This window comes from Dysidea avara, chromosome 7, assembly GCF_963678975.1.
Source record: "Dysidea avara chromosome 7, odDysAvar1.4, whole genome shotgun sequence".
NCBI classification, from domain to species: domain Eukaryota; kingdom Metazoa; phylum Porifera; class Demospongiae; order Dictyoceratida; family Dysideidae; genus Dysidea; species Dysidea avara.
The window spans coordinates 16,009,215-16,031,287 of NC_089278.1; the positions used below are offsets into that span (position 1 = coordinate 16,009,215).

The following is a 22,073-nucleotide window of genomic DNA, read 5'->3' on the forward strand; positions in this document are numbered from 1 at the left end:
AAATGGCACCAAGCATCAATAAATGCTTTTCATCATACCACTTAGTAAACACCCTTCTTCATCAAATGCTGTACACTGCTTCATTAAACAAGGAACATCTTCGCCATACTTGGTGCTTATGGCCTTACACTAAGTGCTATTAGAATCCTCATGTGCTAAAGAATCTAGTGGTATACAATAGATCTTGTGATCTTATAATGGACGCTCGCATCATAAAAAAATGCAGTCAAGTTCTGGCAAAGACAACGTCTGCTGTTCATTGCTTCATATCAAAGGTACCCTTTAGCGCTGTTTACAGGTTATTATAGTGCATGAAATTAGGTTTCATTTCATGTATAAGAATATCCCGTTATGCAGTAACAGAAACCTGACGCTCTGCCTATAATACATACTTACACATTATGTCATGTTCAAAATTATAATTCCGGAATTGAAGGGTTAAGACTTTATCACTAAAAGAGCAGTTTACTATCTGATTTCTAGAATGTTTTATTAGATGGTGACAACTCACATAAATTTTCCTTGCTATAACATGTTGATTTCTACATATAAGGTGTCTTTACAATACCATTTATTTTAGTGACATTTTACCCTCTAGTAGTGAACTGGCAGGTCAAAATAAAATGTAAAGTATTTCAGCTGTACCTGACTGTTTTATCAGAGATTATATGACTGCTCTATTATAGTATCTGTATCTTCGCTAGGTCTACAGATACATTTTGTAAGTTGTTTGTTCTGTGGTTGCGATAATACCATAACCTAAATCTACAAACAGGCTTGCATTAGGGTCATTCCATGTCAAATCAACAAGGAATTTAGGGTCACCTCTCAGATTTTGACGAAACTTGGCATGTTTATAGTACCTGTGGTGCTTATCACTCATGCAAATTTTTAGCTCCATACATTCCATAGTTTCTGATTTATGACCACAAATATTTTGAATATTTCATGAAAATTTGATCCATCTCTGGTTACAAAATCAACTGCAACTTTGTACTGTGTAAATATTTTTAAACACAATTTTCACTGATGGAAGACTGTAGATTGACCTTTCCAGTGATCCCTAAATTATGGGATATCTACTTAATTATGGTTCTAAAGTACTTCATTGAAAACTTTAATCCTCTATATTTTGAAAAATGCTGCTTGAAATTTTTCAAATTCTTTTGTGAATAATGATTGGGTCATAGTCTATGTTTGATAAAATTTTTGTGGTGGGACCACAATGGGCTCAAGAGATATAATGAATTATGTTGTGGTATGTGGAGGAATTTGCAGACTATTATTGCTGTATTGGAGTGTACACCTCCAATAACCACTCACAACAAGGCCATGCCAAGTTTGTCTTACAGAGTGAAGGTGTCTAGGTACACTGAAACCTGTATTAATGACCACCTGTATTGAAAGACCATCTATAAGCTGCAGCTAATTTATACTTTAATTGGATCTTAATGTATAGCACCAAAGCATCAATCTTTTCTAGCAAATCCAAAAATGGTCCTTATTAGACAGGTTGACTATAAATGAGATAATTATGCGTCCATAAACACATTAATGTTGTACAATCTCTTCAGTTATACCTTATTTATTAAGTAAAATCTCGCTGTTATACACTTACATACATATCCCCGCTCTACACTATTCAAGTTACGTACATGGCTGCATAGGTACAACAGACCTCCTTAAAAAGGATATCTGGGTACCTTGATAGCCTCATGATCTCACTTTATAATTGTACGTACATTTTGGACCCAAGACAAATCTGTGGGGTTTCTCAAAAATGAACACTTTATCAATGGTCCAGGGACTCGGAGAGAGAAGAGTTACTCTGTATATAGTAGATGCATTACTTGTACCAAGAGTTTTTATATATATTATTAACACTTGCTTGCACCTCAATGTGTGATTTATAGTACTGTAATTACTAAAATTAATGGTTTTTCAAAGTATTTTGTGTTCACGTTTTTGAAGATCAGTACAGGTAAATGGTAAATATGTGGTCAACATGTTTACTTCCTATGTGAGTATGTGTATGAATTTATGACTTGATCTTCAAAGTGGTCGTGAATTTAAAGTAATGTAGTAATTAATTTCACACATTGAGATACAATTAATGCATGTACGTATATGGTAAAACCCCTCCATTGTTAGGACCATAATAAAGTGCTCATATTACAGAAGCTACAGAAGTATCTTGGTCCAAAAGTATGTGCGCTGCTAGAGTGGGAGTACAGTGTATAAACAGGTGTCCCGGTTATCAAGGTATCCAGGTATCCCTTCTGAGGAGTTCTGTTGTATGTATCTATGCAGCCACATACGGAACTTAAATATGGCTAAATCCACTACAGTGGGATTCAACTTAATAAAGAAGATACTTGTGAAGAGATGGTACAACATTTACATGATGTTTAGGGACACATGGTGGTCAGATCTATAATTTATAGTCAACCTGTCTAATAAGGACCATTTTTGGATTTGCTAGAAAGGGTTGATGCTTTTGTGCTATACATTAAAGAAGTATAATTTAACTGCAGCATATAGGTGGCCTTTCAATACAGGTGGTCACTAATACAGGTTGCAATGTACCTATACACCTTCACTCTGTAAGACAAACTTGGCATAGCCTTGTTGTGAGTGGTTATTGGAGGCGTACACTCCAATACAGCAATAATAGCCTGAAAATTCCACCGCATACCACAACATAATTCATTATATCTCTTGAGTCCATTGTGGTCCCACCACAAAAATTTTATCAAACATAGACTATGACCCAATCATTATTCACAAAAGAATTTGAAAAATTTCAAGCAGCATTTTTCAAAATATAGAGGATTAAAGTTTTCAATGAAGTACTTTTGAACCATAATTAAGTAGATATCCCATAATTTAGGGATCACTGGAAAGGTCAATCAACAGTCTTCCATCAATGAAAATTGTGTTTAAAAATATTTACATACAACAAAGTTGCAATCAATTTTATAACTAGAGATGGACCAAATTTTTATGAAATATTCAAAATATTTGTGGTCATAAATCAGAAACTATGGAATGTATGGAGCTAAAAATTTGCATGAGTGATAAGCACCATAGGTACTACAAACACATCAAGTTTCGTCAAAATCCGAGAGGTGACCCTAAATTCCTTGTTGATTTGACATGGAATGACCCATTATTGTTATATGTGTGTGATGAAAGAAAAAGATAGGGAAAAATATATAAATAAAAACAGCAAAATTTAAAAGCCCATATCTTGAGAGATAACTATATTGGTTACACTCAAACTTGGTAATAGAAAGTGCCGAGGGAAATTTCACCACAAAAATTCCACTCACTATGGTTCCTGCATATTACACACCTGTCTGTCATGTGCCCATACCAGCTGCACAACACACTAACATGAGCAAGCAGTAGTAGAGCCCCCCCCCCAAGCATTGCAGTCAACATGCAAAGAAGCATTACCTTTGGATTATGTGACATTCTCCTTTTATGAAGAATATCCATTCCTTGATCATAGGACTTGGCCTCCCTGTAATAATATCAGATTATATCCATATAGAGAATACCATAGAGCACAACTGTATTTACATTAGCAAACACTGAGATGATGTGATATATAAGGAGTGCACTGAATCACATAGCATGTAACTTTGTAAATATCAAACATGGCTGCCGTGTACTACAAAATGTAACCATTAAATTTTTTTTATCAGGACATTATACAGAGGAGCATGTCACGTTACATACTGTAAAACAAAGTGATGAAAATGACATCCAAAGGCATGATGGAAAAATGGTATTAGGATAGCTTTCACTAGTAGTGCAAAATTACTATTGTAAGTTTATATACTGGATGGGTTCATATTGAACCATGTTTGAATTTCACTCACAACATTAGTAGTGCACACCTGAGTTCAATGCTTAGGATTTGATGCACTCCTGGTTACATGTACATCTATAGAACAACATAGTACATACTGAATTGATAATCCTCCAGAGATATCTTCAGTTAATATGTCTAATGAAGTACTGCCAGTTAAGGGGTCATGATATGTCTTTCTCCCAGAAGTAGCAGCTTTAAAAGAACATTCAAAATGACATGTAAAAAAAGACTTAAACTACACTGACTTGTATCATTAGTAAACAGAGGTGGTGTATAGCAAGGATTTTAGAGGGGTGTGATTTTCGCAGATTGGAAGTTTTCCATGAAACTTTTAGCTTGATAAAAATGGTATTTATTTGAGTATTATTATAAATGCATAAGAAGTGCCCTTGAATGCTGGCAATCAACCCCCCTCCCCCCAACAACAATCCCGCTATACAGTGAAAAAATTATTGTTCAAGTATTGCTCTTACTTTTTCCTTTTATTTCTTCCACACGTCTGTTACCAGGAATCTGCAAGTTGGTGATCTCTCCCTCTGGTGGGTGTATTGGCATACCAACACTGATCTTCTTACGTCGAGGAATTACAGGAGATTCTGGTATTTCATCTTCACTGCTGTCTGCCACACTTCCATTCTTAATAGGAGGCTTTATGGTTGGTGGTTTATCCTTTGGTTTATCATTTACAACAGCAAGATTCTACAGATACCATGTGTTGTATACAGACATTATTTATACATACAGTATGCATTGTACACGTATGCTGCAGTGTTTACTAACAATGTAACATCAATGTGCACAATGCCATCAAACAAGAAAACAACTGACCAATATGTACACAGTGCCTATCTTCTGTGTTTATATATACACTGAATGACCAGTACAATATACAGTACTACTGACCCACTAATACCAGTGCATATCAGAAAATACCATTGACAATGCCATACCTGTGCTGGACGGGCTGATGTCTCAAGTGGACTAGGTCCCTTCAGTGAAGGTTGTTTTCTTTTAGGTGCCGGAGATGTTGATACAGCTTTACTTGGTTCCTGGTCGTCACCATTTTCCTTAACATCACTTGCTTTAGCGTGGCTAGTCAACAAGCATACAACACATGATGTATCACATGATGTGTACAGCTGTACATTGACACATATGTATGCTACGAGTACTAAGTCATACAGTTGTACATTGTAATCTATGCACCCACACAAACACATGCATACACAAACATGTGTATACACAACAGTTTTCAGGAATGCAGAAAAGCATTTAATATTCTTGAATATGATGGCATATGCCTGTTTAATGCAGTTCAAGTCTATACAGTAAAAGCAGTCAACATTTTAGTATAATTGATTTTGAACAGGAAGATGAACATATACAAATTATCGAAGGGTATTTTTTCTTCATTTTTTTTGGAATTTACAGTGGAACAACCATTATTAGAACTCCTTGGGGAATTACGTACCTAGTGTTCAACCAATTGAAACATTTGTATCTTTGGTATATTACATTCAAATTACAGAGTGTTTGTATTATGATGCAGTTAACCAAAAATTTGCATCATGTACACAGAATATAGCACTACAGTTTTATACGGCTAATATAATACTCACAGTGGAGATACAATGATACTCGGAGACTTCCCACTCAACTTCTGCTTTAGTAGAATAAGATACAACGAAGTCACAGGACCATATTCCCACTGTAAAAGAGTTGGTATTGATGACCTTAAACATGCAACACAGAACTGTACAATATACTACTAATTTTGGCATTGCCTGAACTCCATGTTTAACCGGAGATTGAGGGTTTGTACTGTTGAATTGGCACATAACATACATAATCACAGCAACACTAACTCTTACATGACACTATCATGATGTTGACATAAAATAAACATTATACAAACATTATAAAAGACTACCATGTCAGCCCTCTAAATTTCAGTTTATTGATAGCTACTGCCGCATAGCCAGTAGACACACACTGGTTCATACCTGGTTCACTTTCTCTTTTATTTCACTTGTGGTCACACAGTAGTATTTAGACATAGCAGCTATACACTCATCATCCATGTTGGACACCTATAGTAAGGGTGGCAATAATAGGAAGTTTATAAACTATGACAATTTATCAGGTACAGTATGTTAAAAGTACTAGAATATTAATAGCTTTAAAAAAGGCCAAAAGCACTTTGCTGCCAGGGTGTAGCCAGCCTGGTTGGGCATACCATCAGCTTAAATATATACACAAGAAACACGCTTACGTTCATGTGAGGCATTATTAAAAATATGATGACTGTATGCAAACATGGCCTATAACTAACTGTGCTATAGTGCAATAAATGCTACAGGCTTATCTGTGAAATACACGTTATAATATGCTATTCTATTCAATTGCAAGAGAGGCATCCATTGATGGTCATCAATGTAGCCGAACATCATGTGACAATCTATAACAAGAATCAGCTATATACTAAAAATCATGACACACTAACAAACTACAATCAACTAGCAGTGTAACTCATACCGTATAGTAAAAAACTTTGGGGGTAAAAAAGTGTGATGAAACCCATTTGCTGAAAAAATTGGTGGAAAAAACTTTGGCGATTGAAATAACATTCGCCTAAGTTTTTACTGTACGGTTGAGCGTACAGTTTGTACGGATAACGACAAGGTGTCAACTCATTAGTTAAGTAGTGTACTAAGTGTATAGGTAGCTAGTGTTGTTGTTGTAACAGTACTTTTGTAGCTACTGGTCTAACAACATGCTAGCAAAGGAGTGCTTTGCTATCTCCTGCAATGCTGAGAGCGACCGTATTTACTTTTTCAGTAGCAGAGGTTATCACGTATATCAAAGTATTTAGCCAAATCTATCGCAAGACGATGAACTAGCTGACATGCGAACAGGAAGCCGGTTGGAAATGCTATCACAAGGAGTGCTTACAGCTATGGGACACATTTTGAAGACCTCCAAAGTAGTGAGTCAGGTCTGTGGTGTGATCCAATACTGAACAACATGCACACACATACTTTGTATGTAACCTTCTAAGTGTAATGTATTAGCTAGCTATAATTGACTTATACTGTAATGATGTATGACATCATGTGTAGTTGTATGGTTGTCTCTATATATATTGTGTGTTGTACTTACTACCATATAGCAGGTTATTTTCGAAACAGAAATTTTCGCACCAGAAGCAAAATCTGAATTTCGAAAGATTTTAATTTCGAAGAGTGCATATTTCGAAGTACGGATGGATTTCAAATAAACGGAAATTAGTGTCACAAATTATGAAGATGAGTGAATGTTTGCCGAAAACTGACTTACTGATGGAATAATCCCCATTCTTGTGCACTGGAGAGAAGACTGAGGGAGTCTCGGGTAGAGTAAATTCACTGGCACGATCACGCTCGATCATAGCTAGCTATCCTACCATAGATTCTAGAGCAGACGGCATAAATTCCTATTCTGGATCACCTGTTTTCTGGTTATTGGTACAGTAATGATACAGTTTACCCATTATCATCAGCAATACTGAGCTAAAACTCGAGGAATACACGAACGAATTGCCGAAAGTTGGACGGTGCTTTCACTTGTGGGAATTTATTTTCGAAAAACAACCAGACGCGGGAATTTATTTTCGAAGAGAAGGGCCTCTTCGAAATATCCGAAAATAAAAACCTTTCGAAAATTACCAGCTATACGGTATTTATCATTCTGCTATTTATTGTGTTAACTAACTGGCTATTGGTAATAACTGCGAGTAACGCAGCAACTAGCTTCACACTACATGGTGTCAGAAGTGGGATGGCAAGCAACATATCGCTAAAACCCCCAGCAGCATTCAACTTCCGAAAACCAGATGAATGGCCACAGTGGTTGAGAAGATTTGAACAGTTCCGACTTGCATCTGGTTTGTCAGAAGAAAAGAGTGAAGCTAAGCAAATCAGCACTCTACTCTACTGTTTGGGTGAAGAAGCAGAGAGCGTATTAACATCACATCAGAAGAGAGACAAAAGTATGAAACTGTTGTAGCTAAACTTAATGGTTACTTCAAGGTTCGCAAAAATGTCATATTTGAGAGAGCTAGATTTAACCGCAGGAACCAATTACCAGAAGAATCCGCAGAAGAGTACATCACCATACTCTACAGCTTGGTAGAAAACTGTGAATATGGAGATTTGACTTCCCAAATGATCAGAGATCGCCTAGTTGTGGGGATCCGTAACACTGCACTCTCTGAGCGTCTGCAGATGGATGCTACCTTGACCCTAGACAAAGCTATGCAGATGGTATGCCAAAGAGAAGTTGTACAACAGCAGCAAGTATTCCTAAATCAAACCACCAAACCACAATCATCAGTTGACCATGTGAAAGGCAGGAAATTTAAATCCCTTCCTGCTAAAGGTGCTACATTGAACAGAGACAAACAAACTCAAAAACACAAATGTATCCGCTGTGGAAACAAACCTCATCCTCGCAGTACTTGCCCAGCCAGAGACTCAGTTTGCCACAAGTGCAAGAAGAAGGGCCACTACAGTAGCCAATGTCTGTCAAAACATGTTCATGAAATGACTTCAGACAGTCAAGAGCCAGATGAAGACCTAGATGTGATCTATCTAGATGTGATCTATCTCGATGCTATGAGTCTGGGAAAGGCTCCATCTGGAATGCTACAATTGATATTAATGGTCAACCTGTGATGTTTAAATTAGACACTGGAGCAGAAGTCACAGTTGTTACCCAAGAGACACTGACCAAACTTAGCAATGTTGTGTAAACCAGCCACCAAGTCTCTGTGTGGACCAGATAGGAAGCCACTAAAAGTCCTGGGTAAGTTGACTGTAACTTTGTCCTCCACACACCACAAATGTGATCAGAAAATTTATGTCTTACAGCAACTAAAGGCATGTCCACACGACAAAAATAATGCGAATTGAATCCGCATTGATTCAAATTATTCGCGTCCACACGGAATGCGCATTAGGGTGATTCGAATTGAAAGTGGATTACACGAATCCACCTCCACAGGTGGTTTGAATACGAATTGGCTGCGAATCAGGATTAGCTACGTCATAATAATGCAGCACGTGAGGGCTTGACATGTTTGCGCGTGACCTTTGTAAACAGCACAGGATAGAAATACAGAAGCGTTCGGTGTGATAAAAGCGCAGGGACGTATGGAAGCAGTGTTTCATCATCGTATCTAGCCCTTAGAGTTTGAAAGAACAACGGTCCCATACCTATCACGCACCATCAGCAGTTTTTCGTATTTTATTCGTAGAAATCCTTCTGGTACGTTATAAACAAAAGTATAAGCGTTACTACGAGCTATTCCTTTCAGTCTATCGTTAAACTCACTGTTCTCTTGGTTGGCGCAAATGAGTGTTTTCTCAACCGTTTAATTATCCGTTTATCACACTAGTAAATTCAATAATGCGCATTACGCGATAATGCGTGTGGACACATTCAATTCGGATTCAATACGCATTGCCTGAATTCGTTTTGCATCTGGTTCCTAATTCGAATTCGTGTGGACATGCCTTAAAACACAACTTGTTGGGTTTACCTGCTATTCAACAACTGCATTTACTAGCTCAGGTTAATCAAATTAACCAAACTCAAACTGACATTGTCCAAAAATTTCCAAACCTTTTCACAGGGCTAGGATCTTTTACAAAACAGTTTGAAATCACACTCAAGCCTGATGCTAAGCCATTTGCCCTTCACACTCCCAGAAAAGTTCCACTTCCACTTCGTCAAAAAGTGAAAGATGAACTAGACCGTATGCAGTCAATTGGGGTGATATCAAAAGTTGACACACCCACACAATGGTGTGCGGGCATGGTAGTTGTGCCGAAAAAAGACAAAACTGTGAGAATTTGTGTAGACTTAAAACCTCTAAACACAAGTGTTCTAAGAGAGATTCATCCTCTTCCAAAAGTGGATGACACACTTGCCCAACTATCTGGAGCTAAATTTTTCACTAAATTGGATGCCAACAGTGGGTTCTGGCAAATTCCCCTAGCAGAGAAATCTCGCCACCTCACTACATTTGTGACCCCATTTGGCCGTTTTTGCTTTAACAAAATGCCTTTGGCATATCAAGTGCCCCTGAACACTTTCAGAATTGCATGAATGAGGTAATTGATGGTCTTCCTGGAGTGTTATGCTTGATGGACGATGCTCTTGTGTATGGCAGTGACCGACATGAGCATGACACCCATCTTGATGCTGTTCTCACCAGAATCCAAAATGCTGGCATAACCCTCAACAAAGACAAATGTGAATTTGCTAAGAATTCTATAACATTCCTTGGTCATGTCATCAATTCACATGGGGTATCCCCTGATCCAAAGAAAACCTCAGCTATCAGTAGTATGAAACAGCCAGCAAATGTGTCTGAGCTATGACGTTTTCTTGGCATGGTGAATCAACTTGGCAAATTTTCTCCAAACATTGCAGAGCTTTCACAACCTCTAAGAGAACTGCTTAGTACCAAAACTGTTTGGGCTTGGGGTCCTAGTCAAACAGACGCCTTAACAAGTTAAAACATGAGCTTACCTCCACACCAGTCCTGGCCTGGTATGATCCTACTGCTGAAACAAAACTCACAGCAGATGCATCAGCCCACGGCCTAGGTGCCGTTCTCATGCAGAAAACTAACCAACAGTGGAAACCTGTGGCTTATGCTTCAAGATCTATGACTGAAACAGAAACTAGATATGCCCAAATAGAGAAAGAAGCTTTGGCCACAACATGGGCTTGTGAAAGATTTTCTGTTTGGCAGAATGTGATGAGTTTTGAGCAAATTGGGTCTTCTCTTTGAGCTCTTCGATACTTGTCTAAACTGTCTTTTGTAGTTGGGAATTGAAAAGTGGTACTGATCATTTGACTTTCAGTAAGCTCTGCAAGTTGTTGATCAGATTCTGAAAATTGTTGTGGTGAGTGAGAGAGAGTGTCGGCAGTGTAAAGTAACTTGCCTGGCACATGTGAAATTGTATAATTAAATTGCATTAAGCGGAGACGGAAACAGAGAATTCTTGGTGGCAAACTGTCTAGAAACTTTTTTGAACCAAGGAGAGGAACAAGTGGTTTGTGGTCAGTTTCAATATGAATTTTCATTACTAAGATGTAATCAACTTGGCCAGAAAAACATGTTATTACTGGAGAGCTTAGCAAGTATTGGAATGTTAGAAATGAACTGACTGTTTGTGATTCTTTACTCCTTTACAGAGCTCGTATTGTTGTACCTGCAAAGCTTCAACATGACACCCTATGTAAAATCCATTGTGGTCACCAAGGTATCGAGAGATGCCGTCTTCGAGTAACAACCTCGGTATGGTGGCCGAGACTATCTTCACAACTGGAACAATTCATCAAACAATGCCCCACTTGTGTGAAAGTTACACCTCCTGCCAGAGAACCAATGCTCTGCTCAGAATTGCCTAAATATCCTTGGCAGAAAGTGGCTACAGACCTCTTTGAACTGAATAAACAATCATATTTGTTAGTAGTAGATTACTACTCACGTTATCCAGAAGTCATCAAACTAAATTCCACCACTTTTGAAAGCATTGTAAGTGCCATGAAGACAATTTTCTCCCAACATGGAATACCTCAGACAGTTATAAGTGATAATGGACCTCAATATGACTCTTCAGAGATGAAACAATTCTCCTTAACTTATGGATTCAAACATGTTACATCCAGTCCTTATTACCCGCAAGGGAATGGTCTTGCTGAACACATGGTTAAGACTGTGAAAAGTCTTCTAAGGCAGACTTTCAATATGGCTTTGACCCTTCTTAGTTACCGAGCTACACCACTTCCATGGTGCCTCTAGAGTCCTGCTGAACTCCTGATGGGGCGATGGTTGAGAACAGATGTACCACAAGTTGCAAACCAACTAGTTCCTAAATGGCCACATCTACAAGGCTTTGCAGATAAGAAACAGCAGAAAGAGCAATATGATCGCCGCCATAGAGTAAGATCTGCAGCACAGCTTCCAGCAGACAGATGTATGGGTAAACTCCCAAGGTAAACAAGTGCCAGGTACAATCACTTCAAACTCTACCACACCAAGATCATACATTGTCGACACACCATCCGGCAAAGTTAGAAGAAACCGATCTCATATTACAGAACGACTTACTGACGAAACAACTACAATTAATACACATTAAACAAGTGATCCTGACAGACGAATCACTAGATCTCAAACTGACACACAGATTAGACCAACTGAAAGACTTAACTATTCTTAAGACTTAAGAAAGGGAGATGTGGTGTGATCCAATACTGAACAACATGCACACACATACTTTGTATGTAACCTTCTAAGTGTAATGTATTAGCTAGCTATAATTGACTTATACTGTAATGATGTATGACATCATGTGTAGTTGTATGGTTGTCTCTATATATATATTGTGTGTTGTACTTACTATTTATCATTCTGCTATTTATTGTGTTAACTAACTGGCTATTGGTAATAACTGCGAGTAACACAGCAACTAGCTTCACACTACAAGGTCAATCTTTATTGCATGGTGGTACGAGCTGACCTTCGTCTCAAGTTCTAGTTACTCACTGTGCTCATGTGATCATCTAAAATAATGGGCAAAAAAAAACTTTGGCGAATTGTAAGCTATTCGCCAAAGTTTTTTACCGCCAAAGTTTTTTTTACTATACAGTAGATGCAAAATATACGTTTTTAACTACAGTAAACGCTGTACCGCAAATGAAGGATGGGGACGCTATTTTATGAACTGGTCAAAGCTGTTTGTCTTCTTAGAAACAAACATTAGCATGCAAGAAACCTTAGTCTCACAGCAGTCAATGTACATTTTGCACGGGTCTGGTAAACCTTCAGGTCAACCGCATAACGTGGGTAGTACACGTGACACTTCATAATGACCTTTCCTCCATCTCCAGTTCCATCAACTTCCTTGGGATAATTATTCTTATATCTAGAAGAGGATTTGTCTGTTTTCCACTCAACTTCATTGGTAGTAGATTTTATATGGCACTTCCTTATCAATAAGATGCTAAACAAGTCCATTGAAATAAAATTCTTACTGGCACCATCCAGAATGAATCCAACTGGCACTTATTTTCACTAGCACAGTAGCTTAGATGAACATTAGTACGCTTGGACTCATTTTAAAATTCAAATTTAAACCGCACGTGTCACGTGTGCCTACATTAGGTGCTATAGGAACTCTACAAGGGATTTTCCGTCAAGTAGATCACATGATATGCTTGTATATCTTGAAGTCATGGTTAAACAAAAGAGGTACGTGTTTATTAGGGCTGTGTGATTATATCAATTATACAATTAATCAATTGCAGCACTAATCATGATATGCAATAATTGCAAAAAATTGAATTAATCGATTAATCAAAAATAGTACATTGTCACTGTCAAGAGCTATACTAATAACAATTATTTGCCTTTAACCAATTGTTATCACCACAGAACTAACCTGTATCATAAGTAATGCTAGTAAAGGAAGCCTCGTGTCACAAAATAGAGATGAGCGACTGTTAAATCTTTATAGATAAAACCATTCAGCTCAGAATACATAAAATGCAATGATTACTGGGTAGTAATCACTTGCAATTACAATTGTAGTCACAATCGCACAGCTCTAGTATTTATAGTATTAAAACAGACTGTTTGTGTGCTGCCATAAATTCTCGCATACATTAAACTACTTGTGATGGTTGGGGCAAATGCCCACTCATGACTACTCCCCTGTTTGTTGTACTTGTAGGCTCTTGTTAACTTACATTGATTCGACTGCCCCAGTCAACAGCCATATCAAAGTTCTTGAGTAGCCAGGGATGGTTGAGCAAATCCAAAACCTTTAGTCGACGACTAGGATCAGTCTAGTTAGGGAAAAATACAGCAGCAACGTTGCAATCAGTATAACACAAACATTGCATGCTCTATCACTTCTACGTATAGGTGTTTACTACAATATACATTGGAACCTGTTACTTAGGACACTCAAAAATGAGGACACTTGTGTAATCTGAAATAGTCCCAAAGTATCCTTTAGCTGTAAACTGACTAGGATGCCTTGATAATCAGGACACTTTTGGTTGCTCCCAAGGTGTCCTTAATACACAGGTTTACTGTATTATACAAACACATGCATGGACACAACACACACACACTTTACCTGCAATAGCTGTGCCAGCAGTTTTGCACTGTCCCGTGACAACCACACTGGTATATCATAAACTCCTTTCTGTACAACACAACACAACACAACAAACAGTTTCAACATGTTGCACATGATATACAAGCTCACCATGATGAGATCATAGAGTCTTGGAGTGTGGTCATCATCAAATGGCAGGAATCCATTTAGTAGTGCATACAGCAGTACTCCCATACTCCAAGCATCAGCCTAAAAGTAGTGAACCAACCAGTCAGACTCACACACTGGATACACCATAGTATTGCACCAACACAAAATTTGGTTAAAAACAGCTGTGATACATTTCAGTGGCAATTTGTTACAATGTAGAAACTACTACACATGTTGTAGATACATTTTATATATACATAAGCAAATGAACTTGAATGGTATCTAATGTTTTTTTTTTGTTGTCTTATGGTTTAACACTAGGAGTACTACACTAGGAGGACTACACTAGGAGTACTACACTAGGAGTACTACACTAGGAGGACTACACCAGAGATGTATTACACAGCAGGTACAGTACTTGAAAGATGCACTATGTATATGTAATATTAAGTATTTACATACATTACCTCTGGTCCTATGTATGGCCCTCCTTTAATGAGCTCTGCAATAAGTATATAATACAATTCAATGATCAGGTTCACATGATACAGTCATGTAATGGGCAGTTAACTTATGTAGCAAAACATCCTCTGCCATAGAATTAGTATAGTGGTGCTGTACATAGCAGTTACGATCTACATTGCTAAATACAGTATTTCAAAATGGCAACTAATACACTATACAGAGACTATTATTAAGATGCATAAATATAAGTTAGCACATTGGTTGGGATATAAAAGTACGAATGCTAACCTGGTGCGGCATAAGCCGGTGATCCACACAGTGTACCCAGTGGAGCTTCAATGGTCTACAGTATAAAATATATTTTGATCACTATGTATTAAACTGATCATTCAATGGCGATCACTGTTTGTGGGTGGCAACAAAAGGTATCTTTTACATGCAGCTACTTTTATTACAGCTATATACATATCAAATAAAAACTAACAAACACAGATACCGCCCCTACTAGAAAGCAAGAATGGAGTTGCCTTAGAATGGAGTTGCTATTACACTGATAAAAATGCTGCACATGTATGATCTACCTGTGGTTCAGCTGAAAGACCAAAGTCAATCAGTTTAATGTTGGAGTTTCCATCCAGCAACAAATTTTCCTGTACACAACAAACAGACACATAGAAGTTACATTTACAACTATACAATGTGAAATACATACAAACTATAACCAGTTAAAAAATCAATACCACATACAATTGATACACAGATACTAAACATGTAAAACTCATACTGGCTTTAGATCACGATGGCAAAATCCTTGAGAATGAATGTAACGGATAGCTGAAACAATTTGACGAAAGAAGCTCCTTGCTTCTGTCTCCTACATGACATTACAGTAGTTGAAACACACTGGTTATACGACTTGTAATTTCCCTACCTTTAACCTTTCCTTTGCTACAATGTAGTCAAACAGTTCACCACCAGAACAATACTACAGAGAAAACAACAAATGAGCTATATATATATATATATGATTTTGAACTAAGTAAAACAAGTACAAAAAAAATTGGAATTTTCAACTAGAGTAGGGACCATAGCACATTGATATAAAGTACTGAAACAAGCTGGAGTAGTGCATATTAGCAATAAGAAGTGTTATATCCCTACTGTACATTTCCATTATGGTATCTTGAGCACAGTAGGAATATAACACTTCTTATTGTTTTATAGTGATTTAATATCGTGCACTACTACTACTCCAGCTTGTTTCAGTACTTTTTATCGATGTGCTATCTACTTGAAAATTCTAATTTTTTTGTGTACTTGTTAGTTGAAATTTATTATGACTGGTGAACCCACGCATACAACATCAACAGAAAGAAACGGCGCTGCGCAAACAGCTACCAATTATCATCTGAAAAGTGAAGTATCCATTACGCTTCGTTATCAGCTATGTTTAACCCGTTACACAACATTATGAATCAAGACCGCTGCAATCAAAGTTGCCACTATGAAAAATACGGATGATTTCCATTACGAAGGGAAGCCATCACGTGCTACTGCCAAATCGACACCTTTCTCTGTCAGCCAAGATGAATGGGACACAAAGGAGGATGCTGGTAAGTCCATGAAGAATGTATTATACACATATTGTGTAAACACACATTTCCGAAAAGTTCTCTGTGGGTTTAAGGGTTAAGGGTCCTCAGTACACCGGTCAAAGCCTCAAAGATGTCTATCTCATCACCTTGTAGAGTTTTGGACAAAATAGAAACAGGGATCAGCAAATCTACAAAAAAAAAGCACATCCCAAGACACTTTGCCTTTGTCCACTGCTAGACAGTCCTTTAATTTTGCTCTGTCACATGCTTTTACAGATGTCTCTTCTGACAGCATAGCAAGGTGATTTGTATAGGTTCCATAATTTGACAGGATCCTCTTCATTGCATTTAACTTGTGAGAGATCCAATGTGTACCTGTTGCTCGAATTGGTCTAGCACTTTTGGTTTTATGTAAGTTATCACTCCTTCAAATCTTCCACCACTTCAGTTAACTCCCTACATTTCTTCAGGGATCTTTCATACACATAAAATAGCTTGATTAGCATGTCATCAACAAAATCAAAGCACTTTCTTTTAAGGTATCTTTTGCACTTAATTCCAAACAGTGAGCCACACACCAAATCCAGTATATCCAGTCCAACTTCTCTTCAACTAAACCTTTTAATCCTCTAGCAGCAATGCTATTGGAGGCTCAGTCTGTGCCAATCCCAACCAGTCTTTTGCAAGTGTTCTTCACTCAACTCCTGTATTTCTATCCTCCTCAAACTTACATCAAATAGGCCAATTCCAGTTATATTCTTGGGTCTTTCAATACCTAAATAAGCAATTCTTGTGTGGGTTCTTTCATCATTTGCAGATACTTCACACCAAACTACCAGAGCCACTTCATTATTATTCTACCCTAGGTCAGTAGCACCATCTAGTAACACAGAAAAAAAGTTAGCTGAGTTGATTCGCTCTACTAATTTCCTCCATTTAGCCTCCGCAATGTAGTGGAAAAATTCCTTGCATGGTCTTTCATTGAGGTAAGATTATCCAATATCCACCCCATGCTTCTTTTCCAGTTGACAGATCACAGGATACTTCAGAAATGCAAGTTTTTCTGTGGCAACTACATAGGCTACTTCAAACTTCCATCTCAAGCGTTGCATCTCTCCACCTGATAACTTCTCTAATGCCTGTGCAATATGTGCGTAGCTAGAAGGGCCACTACTACTAGTAGCTGCAAGTTCACATGTTCTGATCACCATTGCGGTGCTGTGTTGTTTACTGGTAGCATGGTCTGCAATGTTGCTGGTGTGAAAAACATCCGCACCAACGATCCATTTATCATTAAAATTTCTCAGAGGCAGGTAGTGCAAATGCTGCACTTCAGTGATGTGCATACCTTCAGCCACCCACTACAGACGTGGTGCAATCCAGCCACGTAGCAGTAGTGTACTGGGCATCTAAATTCAGCTTCTACTAAGTTTCAAGAAACACCCCTACTTTCTTCGAAGGTACATCTGCTTCATTCCACTTACGTTTCATCATATTTCATCACTCCACGTGTATTTAATCACTCATGAGTGGGCACTAAATTGAAAAATGTTTAAGCGTCCATATTTTTAATTTTCGTGATAATTAACGAGATATGTGCTATCGTGCCATGCCATGTACAGAGGAAGTTGCAATGGTAAGGTGCTAGAATTACTGTTATTAGCATGTTATTGCATAGGATTAGTGAAAGTATTGTAATAACTTGTGACAAATGAGTGCATAGGCCATAGCTAACAGCGTTTCTATTAATTTCACATGATTGGCAGTAACTGCCGAACATAACCAGTATTGGTTGGTTGTAGGAAGAATCTGTCTGGAAAACTGTTGACTGCCAACTGTTATCTGCTAACCAATACTGCCTCATCATTGTCACGGAATATTGAGGCTGGTTTTTACGTGATGTTTTCTCGTGGGTCACGCCTACACCTTTGTGGTCCCTACTATACAGTACTATCATACTGTATGATAATACAGTATATAATGCTCATTAATGGTGAATGCAAAATCCAACTTTAACAAAAAAGAAAACTAAACAATTACACACACACACACTGAATAGTAGTATACAGCAAAAGAAAATGTTTCAATACAATACATTTTGGCTCCCTAGATTGGAGTGCCCAACATACAAAATTGTAAATCATTTTTTTCATGCATATATACACAAAATAAGTTTCATAAGCTACTATTCACTAACCTCCAGTATAAGGTAGTACATTCGATCAGTCTCCACTACTTCATAAAGTTGACAAATGTGCTGGTGGTGTAGTCGCTTTAGAATACTAATCTCTCGAGCTGCTCTTGGTAGGTCATCCTATCAACATGTTAAAAACATGAATACACCGTACACGTACCACTACCATATGAAAATTCATTGCAAATTTCCAAAGACGAATATAGATTGTATAACCATAGATAATGTATGTTGTAGGGATTGGAAAGACCATATTATTTACATGGTGAAAACTTTATGGCCTCGACAGGTGGAGGATTTCCCTGTTCTTGTAACCAGCAAATCAGTGTTTGTTGTTTACAGCTGGGTTAGCTACCACCTACACTAATTGGAGGCTGGACTGGGTAGGGATGCTGGAGAGTAGTAAACAACAGTGTAAGAAAATTCAGGTTCAAAGGTGAAATATGGTGTTTCAAAACGATTGTGCAAATTTTCCTGGAAAAAAAAAACAAACCAAAAGTGCAGTGTGGTTTCTTTGCTGCTGTTTATACCACTTGTAGCAGGTAGAGTGTAGTAGGCTAGCTAGATATTCACTGCTTCGCTGTATATTTCCACTGTTTCGCTGTATATTTCCACTGTTTCGACAAATTTTCAAAAAAACAGGTACTACTTTGTGCAATTGTTTAGCTCAAGCTGAACAGTACTGTAGCATAAAATCTATTTCAATGTATCACACATTTCTTTGGTTGTGTAAATGCGGTGACGAGAAGTTGGCTAATAGCACTGTTGCTGAAATATTAGCTGGTGTGTACCTGCCATTGTCACCTGTCGCTAGCAATATTTCTCCCAATCAAGGGGTAGTCACTTCAGTACCATCTGTTGAAACACTTATGACTGAGATCAAGATTTAATCAAACAATCAAGGGGCTTTTGTACAATAAATCAAGTGATCAAGACATTCGCAAAAGTGATAATCAAGCACCTATCAAAGCTAACTTTAGGAAATTTACTAGTATTTTATGGTAGACTATCAAGAATCAAGGCATTTTATAAGTGTAATCAAGTGATCAAGGCGAAATTTCGACAATCAAAATTCTTGATCCCAGTCACAAGTGTACCAACTGGCGATATGGAAGTGATTACCCCTTGCCAATGTCCACAGATATGCTGTGTTCTTGTTCAGTACACAACACAACAAAATAAACAATGTAAAAGGAATATCCACGCCTTCAAACTGGCCTTCAAACAAGCCAGAGAAAGCCAAACAGCCACTCAGTACATAGATATACTAACCCCAGGTATGGGATTGGAAATGAGCGGCATGCCTCAATAGTTCTGCTGAAATACTCCGTGTCCGTTGAATTTAAAGAATTTGACACCTTTGCCTGTCTTTAGAAGTTGTGCTCAACCGTTCTGGCAGGTTTTAAACGGTTCTTGTAAGTTACTGAGTTTGAATAGACCATCACTTTCCAGTAGTACTCTTTTGCATGACTTTTCAATGCAAGTTTCAATGGGAAAAGAAGAAATGGCTGTAAAAGTGAGTGATAAATTTTGTCTGCTTGAACAGCCTCACTGGATTAGTCTACGAGGCGTCCATTTCGTTTAAACAGTATTTCAATGTTTCTAGCTTTGCATGAGGAAGTAGTTAGTGTGTTTCTACTCTGTTCTTGTCTTTTATAAGGCGATATTACAGGTTTTCTAAAATCGCGTATTGTATCGCCTTAAATAAGACAAGAACTAGTAATGATAGCAAACTGGCTACTTCCTCATGCAAAACTATAGGCCTTGAACTACTGTTTAAGTGAAACAAACACCTCGTAGACTATTCCAGTGAGGCAGTACAAGCGGACAAAATTTGCCTCTCACCTTTATGGCCATTCCTTATTTTTCCATTGAAAAGTTGTGCGAAGGATTACTACTGGGAAGAGACGGCCTATTTAAACTCAGCAACTTACAAGAACCGTTTAAAACCATCGTCAGAATGCTTGAGCACGGTTTCTAAAGACTAATCAGACTAGGAATGCAGTTTTTAATTGGTGAGGAATGCAGCCATTTCCTATCCCGTACCTGGGGTTAGTATATCTATGCTCAGTACATTTCCTGATGTATTGGTGCACCGTAACTAGGATAGGAAAATAATTTAATGGGTGTTTCCAATCCATTAGGAATGCATATATTATCTATAGTATAACCAGCATTTAGACTTGTGGCACTTTCTAACTAGAAACAATTGCATTCTATTTGTGTGAATATGGTTTTGTGTGAATATGGTATAGACTGGGTGCATTACTCAAGCCTACCCAGTTGTTGAACTGCAAGGAATAACAGTATGTACCTGTACAACCTCTCAGGGTACAACTGAATAAACAGGTTATAACAGATGCCACATTCCCCAGCAAAATACAAGCTGTATCAATACAATAATTGTCTTAAGCGAAACATAACTAACCCACTAAACACAATTCAGAAGTACAACTACTTGTGAACAAACATGAAATAAGACAGATATTACAAAATACAATGTATGCAGATCAACTTACTCCTAACTGAACTTTGTCCATTATCTTGATGGCAACCTATGTACAAAATACAGCTTAAATATAACAATGGAGTTTTCACAATACACCTTGTTTGCATATATGGCACTATGCGTGTGGAGGATCAAAGTGCCAAAGAGTGCTTTATTAGTGAAGTAGCAAGGGTTTTTATGAACAATAAAGAACAGTTATGTGGTAGATACAGCACAGCTATGAAAAAGGTATTTACAGATAAACAGCTAGCTTGATCATGTGTGTTAGTAGTGCTGGGTGGTATTGAAAAATAGCAAACGGTATACCTTCCATAAAAAAGTATCACGGTATTACTAAATATCACGGTATTAATGTAAGGTTAGCTGACTACATCAACACCTACCTACAAACATTGTCACATATCTCGTTACTTTCTAAATATGGGATGAAACAAGCCCACAGGGAGGCCATAGTACCCAGACGGTATGGCGGTATTAAAAAAACAAAAAAAACAGGCAGTATCAAAACCAGTATGACTTAAATATCACAGATTACTAACAATACCGGTATATTTCCCAGCTCTAGTGTGTTACAATTTAAATCACTAAATCTAGCAAAACTAATCCTATTTGCTAGTTATACAACTAAAACAAATTTTATGGACACTTACTAATGGTCTGATGGCTGAGATTGAGTATTTAAGATGAAAGCTCCAAAGAAGATGACTTGGAAAGTACTATGCATATGTTAAAGCATTGCCACGAGTGCTATACAAATAATAAAGCCCGAGGCGAGTGGCCAAGATGCTAATATAGCATAAGGTGAAGCCGAGTGCTATTAGCATCGAGGCCAAGTGCCAAGTGCTTAATTTTTCATATAGCACGAGCAAGGAATGCTTTAAATGATTTATGGAACTTTCTAGTCGTAGTTTGCAGCCATACACTAGTTATAATTAACACGCGTTGTACAAATTAATAGCTGCCTGAATGCACACAAACTAGTGTAACAAAGTTACTCATGTGTAGTTCACCATACAGTAGTTTGGCATGGTAAATGTTCGTGTATTTTGGCAGGTTTTGGTCACAACCCACAATTGATTCTCTTGTGACACATGGTGAA

General features: G+C 37.7%; 1 protein-coding gene across 1 annotated transcript in view; it reads right to left on the reverse strand.

Annotated features, from left to right (window-relative positions):
- Positions 1-22,073, reverse strand: part of LOC136261624 (maternal embryonic leucine zipper kinase-like) — a 36,316-nt gene that overhangs the window by 4,566 nt on the left and 9,677 nt on the right. Inside the window, exons 4-19 of the mRNA XM_066055650.1 lie at positions 20,985-21,020; positions 18,469-18,585; positions 15,608-15,661; positions 15,461-15,550; positions 15,258-15,326; positions 14,965-15,019; positions 14,679-14,713; positions 14,212-14,310; positions 14,080-14,148; positions 13,685-13,783; positions 5,884-5,970; positions 5,500-5,588; positions 4,831-4,972; positions 4,354-4,579; positions 3,976-4,072; positions 3,460-3,526 (exon numbers count right to left, since the gene is read on the reverse strand). Of these exons, the coding sequence (XP_065911722.1) occupies positions 3,460-3,526; positions 3,976-4,072; positions 4,354-4,579; positions 4,831-4,972; positions 5,500-5,588; positions 5,884-5,970; positions 13,685-13,783; positions 14,080-14,148; positions 14,212-14,310; positions 14,679-14,713; positions 14,965-15,019; positions 15,258-15,326; positions 15,461-15,550; positions 15,608-15,661; positions 18,469-18,585; positions 20,985-21,020 (1,431 nt within the window). The remainder of the gene's footprint in view (positions 1-3,459; positions 3,527-3,975; positions 4,073-4,353; positions 4,580-4,830; positions 4,973-5,499; positions 5,589-5,883; positions 5,971-13,684; positions 13,784-14,079; positions 14,149-14,211; positions 14,311-14,678; positions 14,714-14,964; positions 15,020-15,257; positions 15,327-15,460; positions 15,551-15,607; positions 15,662-18,468; positions 18,586-20,984; positions 21,021-22,073) is intronic.